General features: G+C 37.3%; 2 protein-coding genes across 9 annotated transcripts in view; one reads left to right on the top strand and one right to left on the bottom strand.

Moving 5' to 3' along the window:
* Positions 1–3325, top strand: part of OSMR (oncostatin M receptor) — a 67807-nt gene extending 64482 nt beyond the window's left edge. For both annotated transcript variants that reach the window (XM_070357620.1, XM_070357621.1), the window contains exons 17-18: positions 72–144; positions 482–3325. In XM_070357620.1, coding sequence (XP_070213721.1) covers positions 72–144; positions 482–1057 — 649 coding nt within the window. In that variant the 3' untranslated portion in view covers positions 1058–3325. The remainder of the gene's footprint in view (positions 1–71; positions 145–481) is intronic.
* A 1367-nt stretch (positions 3326–4692) lies between these two features.
* Positions 4693–18196, bottom strand: part of RICTOR (RPTOR independent companion of MTOR complex 2) — a 141811-nt gene continuing 128307 nt past the window's right edge. For all 7 annotated transcript variants that reach the window (XM_005907619.2, XM_005907620.2, XM_070357616.1 and 4 more), the window contains 4 exons: positions 16468–16623; positions 16010–16133; positions 12321–12459; positions 4693–12194 (listed from right to left, as the gene is read on the bottom strand). In XM_005907619.2, the coding sequence (XP_005907681.1) occupies positions 12120–12194; positions 12321–12459; positions 16010–16133; positions 16468–16623 (494 nt within the window). In that variant the 3' untranslated portion in view covers positions 4693–12119. The remainder of the gene's footprint in view (positions 12195–12320; positions 12460–16009; positions 16134–16467; positions 16624–18196) is intronic.

The following is an 18196-nucleotide window of genomic DNA, read 5'->3' as shown; positions in this document are numbered from 1 at the left end:
ACTCCAGGTTTATCGCTCTTAACCATTCCATTCTATTGCAAAATTCAGTGTAATTTTTGTTGGTTTTCCAGGTTGAAGGACAAGTGTTATCCTGACATTCCAGACCCTTACAAGAGCAGCGTCCTGTCATTAATAAAATTCAAGGTAAATGCTGGGATATTCTAGGGATACCATGTACTTATTAAAGACTAACCCAGGGGTTGGGCTATAATAATCATACATTCCTAGACCTCCTCAGGAAGATGTAACAAAGCAAGAGCCACCTCTGTTCCCCTAGCCATGAAATGAGTGAACCCAGCTGTGACTTCTTCTGTCAGGGGCTATCCTTTGGTTTTCAGCATCACCTCCTTGTGATCACCACCATTAACTTGTGACCAGGATAAAACACATAAAAAAGTGAAGCTCTCAGTGCATTTCACATGCTTTATATACCATGACACACACACACACACACATTATCTTTGCCCATTTTCTGTTTCAGGAGAATCCTCATATAACAATAATGAACGTCAATGACTGTGTTCCAGATGCTATTGAAGTTGTAAACAAGCCCGAAGGGAGTAAGATACAGTTCGTAGGCACTAGGAAGTCACCCACAGAAACTAAAGGTACTAAGCCTGCCTATCTGGACCTGCTCCCAACAGAGAAGAACTACTCTGGCCCTGGACCTTGCATCTGTTTTGAGAACTTTACCTATAATCAGGCGGCTTCTGACTTGGGTTATTGTGGACATTTCCCAGTAACCCCTCAAGCCCCACACTGTCAGCTGGGACCACTGACTTCACCTGAAAATTTACTAAAGACACTGGAACAAAACTACATGAACTCCCTGGGAGAAATCCCAGCTGGAGAAGCTAATTTGAATTATGTATCCCAGTTGGCTTCACCCATGTCTGGAGACAGGGAGAGCCCACCAACAAATCCACCAGAGCCAGCACTCTGTTCGGAGTATAAAATGCAAATGGCTATTCCCCTGGGTCTTGCCTCCCCCGCCCGAAGTGAGAATAGCAGCCTATCTTCCACTGCCCTTTTAGATCCGCATGAACACTGCCACTAAGCAGACTGCCCACTTCATATCCTTATGCTACACAGACACTAGTAGAAGCATAGTTGGCACTGTTCCACCACCAGATACCTCGGGGCTGAATCCCAGTGAATTATCACCACTGGAAGGTCTGATTTATATGGTTTTGCTAGGTTTCAATGGAGAAGGCAATGGCACCCCACTCCAGTACTCTTGCCTGGAAAATCCTATGGATGGAGGAGCCTGGTGGGCTGCAGTCCATGGGGTCGCGAAGAGTCGGACACGACTGAGCGACTTCACTTTCACTTTTCACTTTCATGCATTGGAGAAGGAAATGGCAACCCACTCCATGTTCTTGCCTGGAGAATCCCAGGGATGGGGGAGCCTGGTGGGCTGCCGTCTATGGGGTCGCACAGAGTAGGACACGGCTGAAAGGACTTAGCAGCAGCAGCAGCAGCAGGTTTCAAAGGTCAGAAAGCTATGAAATTTAACATTTGTGCTTGGAGCAGGCTTGCTGTGGAAATGGCAGGATCGTGGGAACAGGCTTACCTTGCACGTTCACCTTTATGACAGTAGACCTGGCACTTGATAGAGAGACACACCGCATCCACTCAGTATTGGACGGGGTGGCTATGGTCCTTGAAGTTCAGCTTTTAGCAAGAAAGCATTTCCAGTAAGTTTTACCATACATTTTGTATCTTAAGGGTAAAGGAACTAGATTTCAGGCCACAGAACATTCGTTACGGGAGCATAAATTGTCAATGTTAATTTATTCTGGGTGTGTTTAATGAAGTCATATATTTGAGACCAAAACAGATTTTAGACTTGCTTTTAAGTGGTGACAGTAGTAAGATGAACTCTTCCTATTCAGTTCAGTTCAGTCACTCAGTCGTGTCTGACTCTTTGCAACCCCATGAATTGCAGTATGCCAGGCCTCCCTGTCCATCACCAACTCCCGGAGTTCACCCAGACTCACGTCCATAGAGTCAGTGATGCCATCCAGCCATCTCATCCTCTGTCATCCCCTTCTCTTCCTGCCCCCAGTCCCTCCCAGCATCAGAGTCTTTTCCAATGAGTCGACTCTTCGCATGAGGTGGCCAAAGTACTGGAGTTTCGGTTTTAGCATCATTCCTTCCAAAGAAATCCCAGGGCTGATCTCCTTCAGAATGGACTGGTTGGATCTCCTTGCAGTCCAAGGGGCTCTCAAGAGTCTTCTCCAACACCACAGTTCAAAAGCATCAATTCTTCGGCGCTCAGCCTTCTTCACAGTCCAACTCTTACATCCATACGATTAGACCTTATCTAATAGGGTAAGCCATGCAAATGAATTGATGAGGTCCCCACAGTTGTCCTTCTGTTGTTTACCACAGTTAAGGAGTGGGGCTGGCACAGAATCCCTGCCTCAGTGTCAAGATTATAGCACTCCTACTTAGTAGACACATCTACAATTTTTGATGACTACCTCAGAATAGAAGGAAAATATGTCATTAATTTCATTCACATTTTATGGTTCATCTTTTTTTTTTCCAAGAACTATGATATATACATGACCTGTTTTCAGTAAGCCTCTTTTGGATTCTCCAGTAGGTTGTCTGGGCCAAGATAACACCTTCACTGTCTCCTTATATTCCTGTGATGGTATAACTGTAAAAGGCTATGTAGAGTGGGAGTTCCTCAGTGGCTTGGCAGGAGCTCTGTCTCTTTGGACCAATGTATGCCAAGCACCTACCTGCTGTGTAGCAGTGTTCAGTCATGCTCGAGTTCCTTTCCCTTCTCTCTGCCCAACAACCCTTAATGTTTACTTATCATACTTCTAAATAAGCGTGATTAGGGGCTCCTTTCTCTGCTGTGGTGGAGATGGTGCTGCCTGTGCCTCCGGTACCAAATGCCCCGTGTCACACAATTCCACAGTATGAAGAACAAGAGAGGAGGAGCTGAAAGGAACATGGCTGTTAACTGACCTAAATATACACAAACCAGGACTTCTGCTCATTCTTTTTAACTTTTTCCTTCCACATAACTATGCTTTTGGCTGGAATAATGGACTATGTACACCTAACACAGTACAAACAAGTATCTTGATTAGTCTGTTTTGAGAAGACTTTGGGGCCAGTATTGTTATCATTTAGCCTCTTTGTGTCTGTCATGATGTAATTATAAAAATACATGGAAACATCATTGATGGTGATGATTGATTTATAAGTAGTATCTTTTGTAAAGATATTCTTTAGAAAAATAATGCACAAAACCTTGAAGTCATTTATGTTGCCTAAGCCTTAATTAAAATATTTCATCACTGCATTATTTTGTGTTTTCTCTATATCAGTGAAGTGAAACTCTTGGAATTATCGTAAGTGATAAATCACGTTCTGAGCTTACTAGAAATGTAAATTCCTAGGTGCCACTCCAAATCTCCCTACCAAAATGTGTGTGGCAGAAGGCCTGGAATACATCCCAGGCACTCAGATACCCACTCAATTTTGAGAATCACTGACCTGAGTCAAACAAAGATGTCTTTCTGAAATTTAACAACACACCAATGGGAAATGGCTGGGTTTATATAACTTTGTCCTTACAGTATCACTATGACCCTAGTTTTGGCTCTAAACATTCCTTTCCCATGTCTATAAATAATTAAATAACAGTATTTAAAGACTATATTCCACTTAACAGCATTGTTTTAAGAAGTGTCATTCAGAAACTTTGAAATTTGTGTCAGAATTACCAGGATTAAAAGAAAAAACCAACTCATGGAGAATTTCAAATATAGATAGAAATAGGAGTTTAACAAACCCTTATGAACTATCCCTGGTAGCCCAGATAGTAAAGAATCTGCCTGCAATGCAGGAGACCTTGGGTTTGATCCTTGGGTTAGGAAGATCTCCTGGAGAAGGGAATGGCAAGCCACTCCACTATTCTTGCCTGTAGAATCCTACGGACAGAGGAGCCTGGTGGGCTACAGTTCATGGGGTTGCAAAGAGTTGGACACGAATGAGCGACTTAACACCACTACTAGGTACTATCATCAACCCCAATAGCCACTAAACCACGGTTGCTTTAGTCCATCCATAGTCTTATTCAGTCTTCCCCCTTGATACGATTTTGAAGCAAATCATGGTTTCATTTGTAAATGTTTTTCTAAATTGGCTTTACTTTTTCTAAAATAGCCATAATACCTTTTTAATAATCACACCTATGAAAAAAACAACCAAATCAAAAGATGGGCAGAAGATCTAAACAGACATTTCTCCAAAGACGACACAGATGGCCAGAAAGCATATGAAAAGATGCTCAACACTGCTAACTTTCAGAGAAATGCAAATCAAAACTACAATGAGGTATCACCTCACATCATCAGTCAGAATGGCTACCATAAAAAAGTCTACAAACAATAAATGCTAGAGGGTATGGAGAAAAGGGAGCCACCCCCCATCACTATTAGTGGGAATGTAAATTGATTACAACCACTATGGAGAACAGAATGGAGGTTCCTTAATAAACTAGAACTACCATGTGCTTGGGCGCCCGCTCAGTCGCTTCAGTTGTGTCCGATTCTTTTGTGCTCAGTAACTTCAGTCGTGTCTGACTCTGTGTGACCCCGTGGACTGTAGACCGCCAGGCTCCTCTGTCCATGGGATTCTCCAGGCAAGAATACTGGAGTGGGTTGCCATGCCCTCCTTCAGAGGATCTTCCCAATCCAGGTATAAAACTCACATTTGCCTGCATCTCCTGCGTTGCAGGCAGATTCTTTACCCACTGAGCCACCTGGGAAGCTCTTGTGATTCAGCAATTCTAATCCTGGGCATTTGTCTGCAGAAAATCCTAATTCAAAAAGATACATGCACCCCAATGTTCACTGCAGTACTGTTTACAATAGCCAAGACATGGAAGCAACCTAAATGTCCATCAACAGAGGAACGGACAGAGATGTGGTACGTATATGCAACAGAGTAAAAAGAATGAAATAATGTCACTTGCAGCAACATGGGTGGACCTAGGGATATCACATTAAGTGAAGTCAGAGAAAGACAGATATGATACACTTATATGTGGACTATTAAAAAAAACTCATATGAATGGATTTACTTACAAAACAAACTCAGACTTCAAACTGATGGTTACCAAACAGAAAAGGTGGGGGGGGGGGGATAAATTAGGAGCTTGGGATTAACATAAACACACAACTATATATAAAATAGATACTCAACAAGGACCTACTGTATAGCAGAGGGAACTCTACTCAATATTCTGTAATAACCTATATGGGAAAAGAATCTGAAAAAGAATGGATATATGTATATCCGAATCCCCTAGCTGTAGACCTGAAAACTAAGACAATATTGTCAATCAACTCCAATATAAAATACAAAATTTTTTAAATTAAAAACACACGTTAAACCTAGTTAGTAATATCCCGGGATATTTTGATGGTGGGTGGAACTGGCAAAAGACGTACAAATAACGCCTCAGCCTGGTGACTGGTCCTCAGCTGCAGGTAGGTAGACGGGAAGCAGAGAACTAGTCACACAGTTCTAGTATCTAGTAGTCACACAGGAAACTAGTATCACAGTGATATTGATACAGAATATTATTACTAACTAGGTTTTAGACGTGATTTTAATTTAAACAAATTTTTACTTTATATTCGCGTTTATTGACAATATTGTGTTAGTTTTCAGGTGTACAGCTAAGTGATTCATATATACATGTATCCATGGACCTGCTGGAAGTGCCTGCTGACATTCTAATACCTGACCCATACTAAGTCTAGTGAAACTGATTCTCCACTAGAATGTCATTTATTAAGAAAATCAGGTTGTATTAGTATCTAGTATTTCTTCTAAGAACTCTGTGGAGACCAGCTGGCTTTCATCTCAAAGAATTTACAAAACACGCTAAGCATTTTGCGTAAAGTAGGCATTTTAAAACCTTCAGAGGGACTTCCCTAGTGGTTCAGTGGTTGAGATTCTGATTCCACTGCTGGGGGCGTGGTTCAATCCCAGGTAGGGGAAGCAGGATCCAGCAAGGCATGGCCAAAACAAAATGACAGCCTTCAAAAAGATACAACTGAAAATATAAAGCCTTCAAAATTAGTAGTTAAAATAGTATTTACAATAAATATATTTGTCCTCTAAGCATTAGAGGAAGTTTTCATACATTTTTTTTTTTTAATCAATACAGAATTAGTTGCTATGGTCTGAATGATCACCTGCCTCCCCAAATTCCTACATTGAAATCCTAATACCCAGGGATGATGGTATTAGTAGATGGAGTTCATTGGGAGGTCATGAGGCTAGAGCTCTCATGAGCGGGACTGATGTTCTTATAAGAGACACTACAGTTTCCTAGTCCCATCAAGCCATCGAGGACGTAAGACAAAAGAAGTCTGGGATGTGAAGAGGGCCCTCACCCAAATATGTTCACACTCTAATTTCAGATTTTCAGCCAACAGAATTGTAAGAAGTAAATTTCTGTTATTTATAAACTGTCCAGTCTTTGGTATTTTGCTACAGTTGTTCAGTCACTAAGTTATGTCCAACTCTTGGTGACCCCATGGACTGCAGCACACCAGACTTCCCCCATCTTTCACTATCTCCGGGAGTACTTTATACACCAGAGAGTTTTAAAAAATGAAACAAACTTTCTGAAGCTCAGCTACATTGTCAGTTTTCAAAGATGAGCTGTATGATGATGATTTGTGCTTTTTGAGGGCCAACTACATTTTTGTTGAAAAGTATAGAGTAGAAGGCAGTATGAAAATGATACACATAAATGTATTTAAAAACCAAACTATCCCAAATAAATCTATTTCTGAATACATTTTACCACATTCAGTCAATGATAACAGACTCTAACTTCGACACTGAATTTTATTCTCCAGGATTGACCATTTATTTCCCTTGTAGTAATTTCTTTTGCCACTAGGTGGCTGTTGGCTAGCTTACCTGATCCAGTTTCTGTGAAAGTGAAAGTCGCTCAGTCAGGTCAGACTCTTGGAGTTCTCCAGGCCAGAATACTGGAGTGGGTAGCCTTTCCCTTCTCCAGGGGATCTTCCCAACCCAGGGATCGAACCCAGGTCTCCCGCATTGCAGGTGGATTCTTTACCAGCTGAGCCACAAGGGAAGGCTGAGTGAAATCAAATAGCTTACACAGAAAAGTTACCATCATACCATCATTGCTCATTCTATATATTAATCACTAAAGCTGGAGTTGTTCTGAAGATAGATCTACTTTATCAAATCTTTCACAATAATCTGAGATTAAAAAATAATAACTGTAAAGATGTTTGATTAGATTATGAAGTGTTTAGAAAGTATAAATACCTATTTTAAAACATTTGGAACAAGCCACTACTCATTTGAAAAGACCCTGATGCTGGGAGAGACTGAAGGTGGGAGGAAGGGGATGACAGAGGATGAGATGGTTGGATGGCATCACTGACTCAATGGGCATGAGTTTGAGTAAACTCCAGGAGCTGGTGATGGACAGGGAGGCCTGGCATGCTGCAGTCCATGGGGTCGCAGAGTCGGACACGACAGAGCGACTGAACTGAACTGAACTATGTGTTACTGAACCAGATTCTTATCTGTGGTATTTAAAAGTCACTTTTACCTAGAGTTACATGTAACAGCCTCAGTGGTACATAAATCAACAATGAGGGTTTTAAAATTTGAAATAGAACAATGACACAAGGTTAAGAATTTTTAAGTACATTTTATTAAGAATGTATCCCTTTGATAAGATTACGCTTCAGGAGGCTTTTAATGCCCTTGACATAAACTGTACACATTATACAAAAACAAGAAAACCACAAAAAAAAAATCAAGGTGAGCAAAACCATTTAGGGACAAACCTTATTTAAATTATACACAACTCAATGAAATATTCTTACGGAAAATATATAAATACTTTTCTTTCTATGTTACAGTTATACAATATAAATCAGATTTCAATGTCTGTTCAGTGACCTACAAACACCAGAACCTCCAAATATGTAGCAGCGTATTACTAAATAAAAAAGAAAAAAATTATGTGGTTAGGGAGCATTAAGTCTGAGATTTTTTTCACAGTCCCTTACCACTTTTCAAAACTAATTTACATCATCTGTTTTACAATGCAGCTTTAGGGTTTCTGACAGGCCAATAATGGAACATTTTTCAACTATTATCTATGGAAGTTTTTAATCTCCCCCCTCCTCTGCCCAAAGACTTTGCATTTTGTGCTAAATCAACCTATTAGTGGCAAAATTACAAGATATACTTTTTTGGCATAAATTATATTTTTCAAATTAAATATTTTATAAAGAAAGTCAAACAAAATGTGCAATTTATGCGTGCAGTGGCACAGCTATCCACCTATGTTACAAAAATACTCTAAAGGGGAGAAAATCCACATTCATTAAAGAAACCTACTATGAATGAAAACTACCCTGGGAACCTAGAACTAAAAGAAAAAACAAATGCTCCTAGAAAGATTCTCACAGATGTTAACATTGTCTGATAAGCACTGCTATTAATTTTACTGGTATGCTTTTATAATCAAACTTTCACTGTAGTGACAGTCTTGAAGTGAAGCTGGTAATAATGTATATCCTGAATGGAGAGACAAGGGAGACCCTTCTCAACTTTTGGAAGATCTGAAATGTTCTTTTTATTCCAACAGCTCTTATCAAACTCTCTCAATTAATTGTTCCTTTTTTCCCTAATTTAATGGATTGTGAATTTGAGACAAAACTGGAAACATAAGACAAAAGGGGAAAAAACCTTACTTCCAAAGGACCTTTCCCAAGGTAGTTTACAAAACTCTCACACAAAATTAGCACCTCACTCTCACCATGCAAAAGTAACTGCAGTTATAATTTGGATGACAATTTGATTGCTTTTTATTGCTTAGTGATCTGTGCTTTAATGTGGGGATAAAAGGCATCCTCTGAATGGAATGAAAAAAATTTTTTATATAAATAGCAGTAGACAAATCTAAATAAGCATTCACACCTCACTGTTGAACACTTTGCATCTGTAATATGCCCTGAAAAACTCAGCTTTAATTACTTCAAGCTCTGGATAAAAGAGCTGAAAACTATTAAAGCTACACCATTTCAAAAGGACTTATACATATGATGTTAGAGTAACTAGTAAAATAAAGTATATACCTCCAAAGAGCCTCTTTTAATGTCAATGTCTTACAGAATGCCCTTATGCTACCAATCTTTATTAGAAAATTTTTTATTAGGGAGAAAAGACTTTTCCCCCCTTCAAATCTACCTAAGCATAAATAGGAAGTAAAAGTATAAGAAATTTTAGATCATGTTTAATTACAAATACTAATTTCTAATTTCCTTATTTATCAGTATTTACTTAGTATGTGAAGCTGAAATCTGTTCTTGAAAAAAATTTCAATTAGAAACAACAATTCACTTTACAATTAGAAATTCACAGTTTATAACCAGCACAACTGCTCAAATTCCTCCAAATTATTCAATAATTACCAGTAGTACAAATTTATATGGACTAAGATTAATTCTAAAATCTTGAAAAACTACAGTATTGACATTATTTTGGTATTTTATAGTCTGGTAATATCTATTACATATAGATGCTTTTTTCAATTATTTCTATTACCACTGACAACATCCCTAATCTTTTCTGCTATAATTTAACATTTTAAACACCTAAGTAAATCACTTGGCACTGCATGTGAGCATTTTTCATCGTAAAAGTCTACTTTTATACAAATAAGTACTTAAAGAAAACGTATTAGACCTGTCAGTGAAACATGGATAAACCAAATAGCACTATACATTTAATATAGACATTTTTTTTTTAAGATTATTGAGAACCACAAAGCTCTGAGTGTCTCCCCAAACTAAGTGCTAAAGGCAAATATTATGATATATACATATATATCTTTCAAAGTAATAATCCAAAAAACTGTTCAGGCTAATAGTAACAAAGACTTCATTTCAGGATTGATGAGCGAGGTGGGGTCCAGGGATGAAGATGTGTGTGTGTGTGTGTGTGTGTGTGTGTGTGTGTAACAAAAAAGAATTTACTGTTAACTTTTGAGGGATTAAACCACAGATTTTATACTCTATATTAACTGAGGTAGTGTTTAAAAATGAATGTCTAAAATATGTTAATCCCATTATTAATAAGATTAGTACATTACCTCCTTTGGAGTTTTAAACCACTATTTGGTCTAGTATCTCTGACATTTGGTTCTCTGGAAGGCAGTCTCATCATCCAAGACCAAAGACCAAGGTGACAGGCAACGTTCTTAGAAGTACTGTTGACATTTAAATAAACACTTGGGTTCAGTGATAAATTAAAGTTAAAAAAAAAAAGCATCTGTTTTATCTTCAATTGGATTTTATGAAAGAAAATCTGAAGAACCACTTTTTAACATAAGCAGCAGCTTACAGCCCTTATCTGCTTTGTTATAATGTAAGTTGCTACACAGTGCACGTAAGAACAATTCACTGAAGTGCAGTCAAAGAGGTGTTATGAAGTGAGATGAAAGGCTTCATCTCAATTGGAACTTTCAGTGCCAGTAAATTAAAAAAAAAAAAAAAAGTATCTCTGTGAGTTATGCTTTCTAGTTCACAGGGTTCTTTACAGAGATCTCAAAGAACAAGCCCATTATAAAAAAGAACTGTAATAAGGGAAAATACTAGTCCCCGTACTATGACTGTGTCAGAGCTGATGCGTAACTGTAAAAATGGTCTAAACAAATCAATTTAAAAAGGGTCCTAATCAGTCCAGCTGGATTTTTTTTCTACTTATATATAGACCTCAAAAAAGATCCTTTCATTTACAAGCATTCTAATGATGATGGCCATGCTTTTTTTATATACAAATTTGCATATATGTTTAATTCCTGTAAAGATTTCCAAATATCTTTAGACATACACAAATTAAACAAACAAATAAAACTTTGCCCTCATCAACTTTAACAACTTCACAAATGTGATAAAGGCAACTACTGTACTCATAAACTCACCTATCACTGCATTTAGTCTGTGCAAAACAAGAACACTGATATAAAAATTAAATTACTGCTGCTTTAAAATTTGGTACTTAAGGCTTTTCACTACAATTTTTAATCGTAATAATGTTTCACCAAGGATTTTTTTAAAAGAAACTATGGCTCTTCTTTTCCCATGGAATGTATAAATTGTAGGCAACCTTATCTTTTCCTCAAGAGATCCAAGGTGTTATTTAATGCTTTCTTTTACTTTAGGTCTAAATTAATAGTGCTTTGTTCAAGTTCCTGTTAAAATGGTGATGTGGGAAGCTAATGGAAATGCACTGAGAACATATGCATTTTATAAATGAAAAATACTCTGAATTATAAAATAATTTTCTGATTTTAATCAGGAACTGTAGTGAAAAACCTTAATCAGTTCAAATAGCCTATAATAACACATTGCAACAAAACTAAAGAGATGGAAAACAAGAAACTTTATGTAAGTCTAGTCACATAAAAATAACTTATAAGTCCTGGTTGTTGAGGCTCTTCTTTCGCTTTGAGGTTAAAAACCTCTGAAGTAGTGTTATAAACATGAAGAAAAAAGTGGAAGGGCCAAAGATCCCCTTCTAATACCAGCAGTTACAGAACATCCCATTGTGCTAACAGGATGCAGCCTCAAAGACACTGATTCCTGGCTTCCAAAATTAGTTAACAAACAAGGCATCTTTATATTTACCCTAAAAAAGGAATTCAGAAATAACGGTGTGTAGGGTGCTTCTGCATACCGTACTGTTCCACTGTTGTTATGCTCTTAAAATGAAAAGTAGAAAACCCATGTAGGTACTCAGTGCTTGAATCTTGCATACAATGGTAACTAAAACTCTTAAAACTGTGGTAATGAATAATGAACCCCCAATGGGGCTCCACAGAGGGTAGAGGAAGTTGTTTTGGTTAGGGAAGTCCGCAGTTCCAACTGTTCATGTACCAGTAATTGCTGGAACAGCGTATAGAAGATACTCCTGTCTTTGCTGCCCAGTCAGTCGGCTTTTTTGAGGCTTTTAGAAGTCCACAAATATGAATATATATATATATATAGTCTACATCTATATACATCATAAATATGAGGTCAGGATTCAGCAGATGTATCGACTATAGTTTGCTTTGGTGGTGTTGCCAAGACAGCCTCTGCTTCTTCATGCATCTAGGGAAGAAGTGGTAAATTATTAATGACTTTCTAGGCTATCAACAGATATCATCTCAAAACTTTTAGTTTAATTCAAACAAATATTTTTGAAAGATAAAGTTCAGAAGTACAAATCCTACTTACTTGTAAAAACTGTACATCCTGAAATAATTCTTGTATGAACCTCCGACATGGAAGTCTAAATGTGCAGTGTGACAGCAAATGGGAAACCTCAGAGTAAAGGCATATGTCATCAAATGTTTGAGGATACTTCTCTTTAATTCTAAAATGAAAGAAAAGACTAGGATGTGATAAAAATTATAATAATGACTTGCCTATTTTCTTTCAAAATATCATTTTAAAATATCTTTTTCCTCTGGATATATAGATCAAGTGACATATCTGGAGTGAGGGCATAAGAATATAAAATAGTAAATATTCCTAGCTCACACTTAAACTATAACTATTTTAAGTTTCGGCTATCTCTTAAAATGATAAAAACCCAAATACTTCTTAGAAAGTGAGAAATATTCTTTTTCACTGGCCTGAGAAATTACAAAATGTATTTACTGGCCCAGAATAACTCAGTATTTTAAAGTTGCAGGATATAAAATCATCACACAGAAATCCCTTGCATTCCCATACACTAATAATGAGAAAATAGAAAGAGAAATTAAGGAAACAATTCCATTCACCACTGCAACGGAAAGAATAAAATACTTAGGAATATATCTACCTAAAGAAACTAAAGACCTATATATAGAAAACTATAAAACACTGGTGAAAGAAATCAAAGAGGACACTAATAGATGGAGAAATATACCATGTTCATGGATTGGAAGAATCAATATAGTGAAAATGAGTATACTACCCAAAGCAATTTATAGATTCAATGCAATCCCTATCAAGCTACCAACAGTATTCTTCACAGAGCTAGAACAAATAATTTCACAATTTGTATGGAAATACAAAAAACCTCGAATAGCCAAAGCTATCTTGAGAAAGAAGAATGGAACTGGAGGAATCAACCTACCTGACTTCAGGCTCTACTACAAAGCCACAGTCATCAAGACAGTATGGTACTGGCACAAAGACAGAAATATAGATCAATGGAACAAAATAAAAAGCCCAGAGATAAATCCACGCACATATGGACACCTTATCTTTGACAAAGGAGGCAAGAATACACAATGGATTAAAGACAATCTCTTTAACAAGTGGTGCTGGGAAAACTGGTCAACCACTTGTAAAAGAATGAAACTAGAACACTTTCTAACACCATACACAAAAATAAACTCAAAATGGATTAAAGATCTAAACGTAAGACCAGAAACTATAAAACTCCTAGAGGAGAACATAGGCAAAACACTCTCCGACATACATCACAGCAGGATCCTCTATGACCCACCTCCCAGAATATTGGAAACAAAAGCAAAAATAAACAAATGGGACCTAATTAAACTTAAAAGCTTCTGCACAACAAAGGAAACTATAAGCAAGGTGAAAAGACAGCCTTCAGAATGGGAGAAAATAATAGCAAATGAAGCCACTGACAAACAACTAATCTCAAAAATATACAAGCAACTCCTACAGCTCAATTCCAGAAAAATAAATGACCCAATCAAAAAATGGGCCAAAGAACTAAACAGACATTTCTCCAAAGAAGACATACAGATGACTAACAAACACATGAAAAGATGCTCAACATCATTCATTATCAGAGAAATGCAAATCAAAACCACTATGAGGTACCATTTCACGCCAGTCAGAATGGCTGCGATCCAAAAGTCTACAAGTAATAAATGCTGGAGAGGATGTGGAGAAAAGGGAACCCTCTTACACTGTTGGTGGGAATGCAAACTTGTACAGCCACTATGGAGAACAGTGTGGAGATTCCTTAAAAAACTGGAAATAGAACTGCCTTATGATCCAGCAATCCCACTGCTGGGCATTCACACTGAGGAAACCAGAAGGGAAAGAGACACGTGTACCCCAATGTTCATCGCAGCACTGTTTATAATAGCCAGGACATGGAAGCAACCTAGATGTCCATCAGCAGATGAATGGATAAGAAAGCTGTGGTACATATACACAATGGAGTATTACTCAGCCATTAAAAAGAATACATTTGAATCAGTTCTCATGAGGTGGATGAAACTGGAGCCTATTATACAGAGTGAAGTAAGCCAGAAAGAAAAACACCAATACAGTATACTAACGCATATATATGGAATTTAGAAAGATGGTAACAATAACCCTGTATATGAGACAGCAAAAGAGACACTGATGTATAGAACAGTCTTTTGGACTCTGTGGGAAAGGGAGAGGGTGAGATGATTTGGGAGAACGGCATTGAAACATGTATAATATCATATATGAAACGAGTCACCAGTCCAGGTTCGATGCACGATACTGGATGCTTGGGGTTGGTGCACTAGGACGACCCAGAGGGATGGTATGGGGAGGCAGGAAGGAGGGCGATGCAGGATGGGGAACACATGTATGCCTGTGGGGGATTCATTTCGATATATGGCAGAACCAATACAATATTGTAAAGTTTAAAAATAAAATAAAATTTAAAAAAATAAAATAGAAATAAAATTTTAAAGTTAAACTGAAGTTAAACTTTGACTGGGCTCTGTCTTTGTATCTTTCAGCATTTAGTAGTGGCTCTCGCCTGGTCCAGCACCTCAGAACCAGCAGTGGGGTGGGCTAATACAGGTAAAGGACCCTCTACACTTAAAGCTTCTGGCCAGGAGGTCTGCAGTGGGGGCCTGGTATATGTGCTACTACATTTTATAAAGTTCCACAGGAGACCCTGAAGTCCATTTCATTTTTTGAGGATCACAGCTTTAAATAGTGCAAAACAAAGATGTTGAAGATGGCCTGAATATCTTTTAACATGTTGCTGTGACTTAGAAAAGCAAAAAAAATTCTACAACTTTTATTAAAAGAAAGGAGTAAAAATAGGGAAAAATTAAACCAAGAAAATGTCACTTATTTTTACGTATGCCAGCTTTTCTTGAGCTTTATGGTCTCAGAATTCTTCTACTTTCTTAAAAATTGTTGAGAAACCCCCAAATCTTATTTTTTGTAGGCCATGAAAGTGAAAGTCACTCAGTCGTGTCCAACTCTTTGTGACCCCAAGGCCTATACAGTCCATGGAATTCTCCAGGCCAGAATGTCAGAGTGGGGGAGCCTTTCCCTTCTCCAGGGGATCTTCCCAACCCAGGGATCGAACCCACAACTCCCACATTGCAGGTGGATTCTTTACTTTTACTTTTGTGGGCCATAGCCATCAATAATTAACATACAAGAAATTAAAATTTAGAAAATTTCAAAGCATTAATTCATTTAAAAAATAAAATCATTACATGTTAACATAAATACATATATTTTAATGAAAAATAACTATATTTTCCAAAACTAAGACAGTGAGATGGAGAAAGCAATGGCAACCCACTCCAGTACTCTTGCCTGGAGAATCCCAGGGACGGAGGAGCCTGGTGGGCTGTCGTCTATGGGGTCACACAGAGTCGTACACGACTGAAATGACTTAGCAGTAGCAGCAAGACAGTGAGAAGAGTTGCTATTGTTTTACATTTTTACAAATCTTTTTAATGTCTGGCTGAATAGAAAACCATTGGATTCACATACCTGCTTCTGCATTTAATTCATTACCATATGTTAGTTTGGTTGAAGTAGATGAAGAAAATCTAGGCTCACTCAGATATGCCATGCAGTTGAGAACTACTGATATAAAGCTAATTGATCAAACTTTTTAAGTATTTACCATAAAAAAGCAAAGAATACTCATCTCAAAGCTTACTTACGTTAAAAGCCCAGTTTCATGACATTTAGTTGAAACTGAACTACTCAAATTAATGACTAATCTCAGAACTTCTTTACGAAGGAGTATACGGCACATTGGTGTATCATCTGGAATTGTTTTAACACCTGAAAAGAAGATCAAAATATTTTATCTGTATCACAACAGAAAATTACTATAACTCATGGAATTTGTTTTTAAACTTTACCAAAGATATATATAAAACTAAGATAAACTGCACATGACCTGCCAATCATTTTGGGATCAAAATTCTTTCTAATGAAAGCAGACAGCTAAGTGAGTATGTGTCAGCAGCTGATGCAGGTACAATGGTGGACTAAATATACCCAATAAAAGTAAGTTGTCAGATTTGAGACAACTAATGAACAGCACTCATCATTAACAACAAACAACTAAGTACAGTTATGTTAACAAGGTTTGGATTTAAATCTGAAAACTTACCTAGTAGCAATTCTGTACTTTTGGTGCTGCTCGCTGAGCCTTCTTGAGACACTCCATCACTGCATCCAGAAATGCCAGAAAATTTAGAGGGAACGACTTCTAAGGGATTATGGATAGTCTGCTCACACCAATCAGAATATGGAATGTCTTGAAGGTCTGAAGAAATAAATTAATTCAATCAACAGATCAAAACAGCTTATTTCCTATGCTTGCACTGTATACCACAAAGGAATGGTTCCTTGTAATTTCCTTCCGGTCTCTTCAGTAATTATTTTCCAAGATGAAGATTTTCAAAGTAAATTTACAGACTGCTCAGGTAGTAACGTGTTAAATTCTAAAGACATTTATACCTGAGATTTTATTTTCCTAAACTACAAAAATAATAAATATGTATTTAAAGAATTCATATAAAGATATATATAGAATAAGTGAAAGTCTTTTACCACCCCGTCTTTCATGCCTCCCACCCCTAAACTAAATAGACTTCTCCTTAAATATATAAAAATTCAGATCATCTGATATTTTAAATTTCTCTCTCTTGCTCTTTAGGTGTATAAGTGAGATTACACTGTATCCATTTTTCTATCACTTGCTAGTCCTACCATTTAATAATCACCAATATAACAATCATAGTTCTCCAGACTTATCAGTTCCTTCCATAGGGTTAAACTTACTATACTATCCATGCATTGCTAAGGTCTACTCCTAGATGGGATTTTAAAGTCAACTAAACATCTTAGTGCAGCTAAAATAACATCAATATTTTTTATTTAAAAGTTCCCTGAGCACTTAAATAAGTGATTAGAGCAAATGGAAATCAGAAAGTCTTCAGTTATCCTTTTAGGAGGTAACACTGAGCAACCCAGAAAATCATGCAACCTTAGTACACTAAGAAAAAGAGATTTCAGAGAGAAGAGACACCATCAGTCAAATGGTAAGGCCCCTTGATAGTTAGTCCTATCCTCTTTCCACTACAGTACACTGTCAGAGTGGTAATAAGCGTTTTTTAAAAGTCCAAGAAACTAGACCTACACCAACACATACTATTCTCCCTATGCTGCTTCAGTAAAATAGATGTCACCACCTCATCTCACCTGTAAGTACTTCCTAAGATTAATAGTGACATAATACTAAGCAGAATATGTTCTGGTTCCTCAGGATATCAACTTAGCATAGTTGTAATATCTTGGTTACTAAGAAAATCACACATCTGTCAGGTACTTGAAAGTAACATATACTACTTAAATTATACACTGATTTTAAAAATAAAACTACTGCCAAAAGATCTGATAACTAAAGATGTACTTAAAAACCAGTAATGCTGAATAACCAGGTAAGAAATGACTGTTATTTTGGACTCAGGAAGCTTCCCAGGAAGTAAAAAGACAAAATATTCCAGCACAAAGAACAATAAGAAAATTATATCTTCCTTTGTCAACGTTGTTTTGAAAACGCTGACAATGTTCCTTTGTCAACATTGTTTCTGAAAAGTTATAAACTTATTCGTTTCAGCCTCATCTTCAACCAGTGATGACTCCTAACATTTCTAACCTGTTACAACCACATTTTATTTCTAAAGATATCATCCATTCTTATTCCAAAAAAAAAAAAAAACCCCACGCCTCTAACTAAGAAGCCAAAACAATCAGTTTCTCCCACTGTGGTGGTTTAGTTGCTAATCATGTCCGACTCTTGCAACCCCATGGACTGTGGCCTACCAGACTCCTCT

This window comes from Bos mutus, chromosome 20 (assembly GCF_027580195.1).
Source record: "Bos mutus isolate GX-2022 chromosome 20, NWIPB_WYAK_1.1, whole genome shotgun sequence".
NCBI classification, from domain to species: Eukaryota; Metazoa; Chordata; class Mammalia; order Artiodactyla; family Bovidae; genus Bos; species Bos mutus.
The sequence above is the reverse complement of the archived record's forward strand: the minus strand, read 5'-3'. Positions and strand labels throughout refer to the sequence as shown.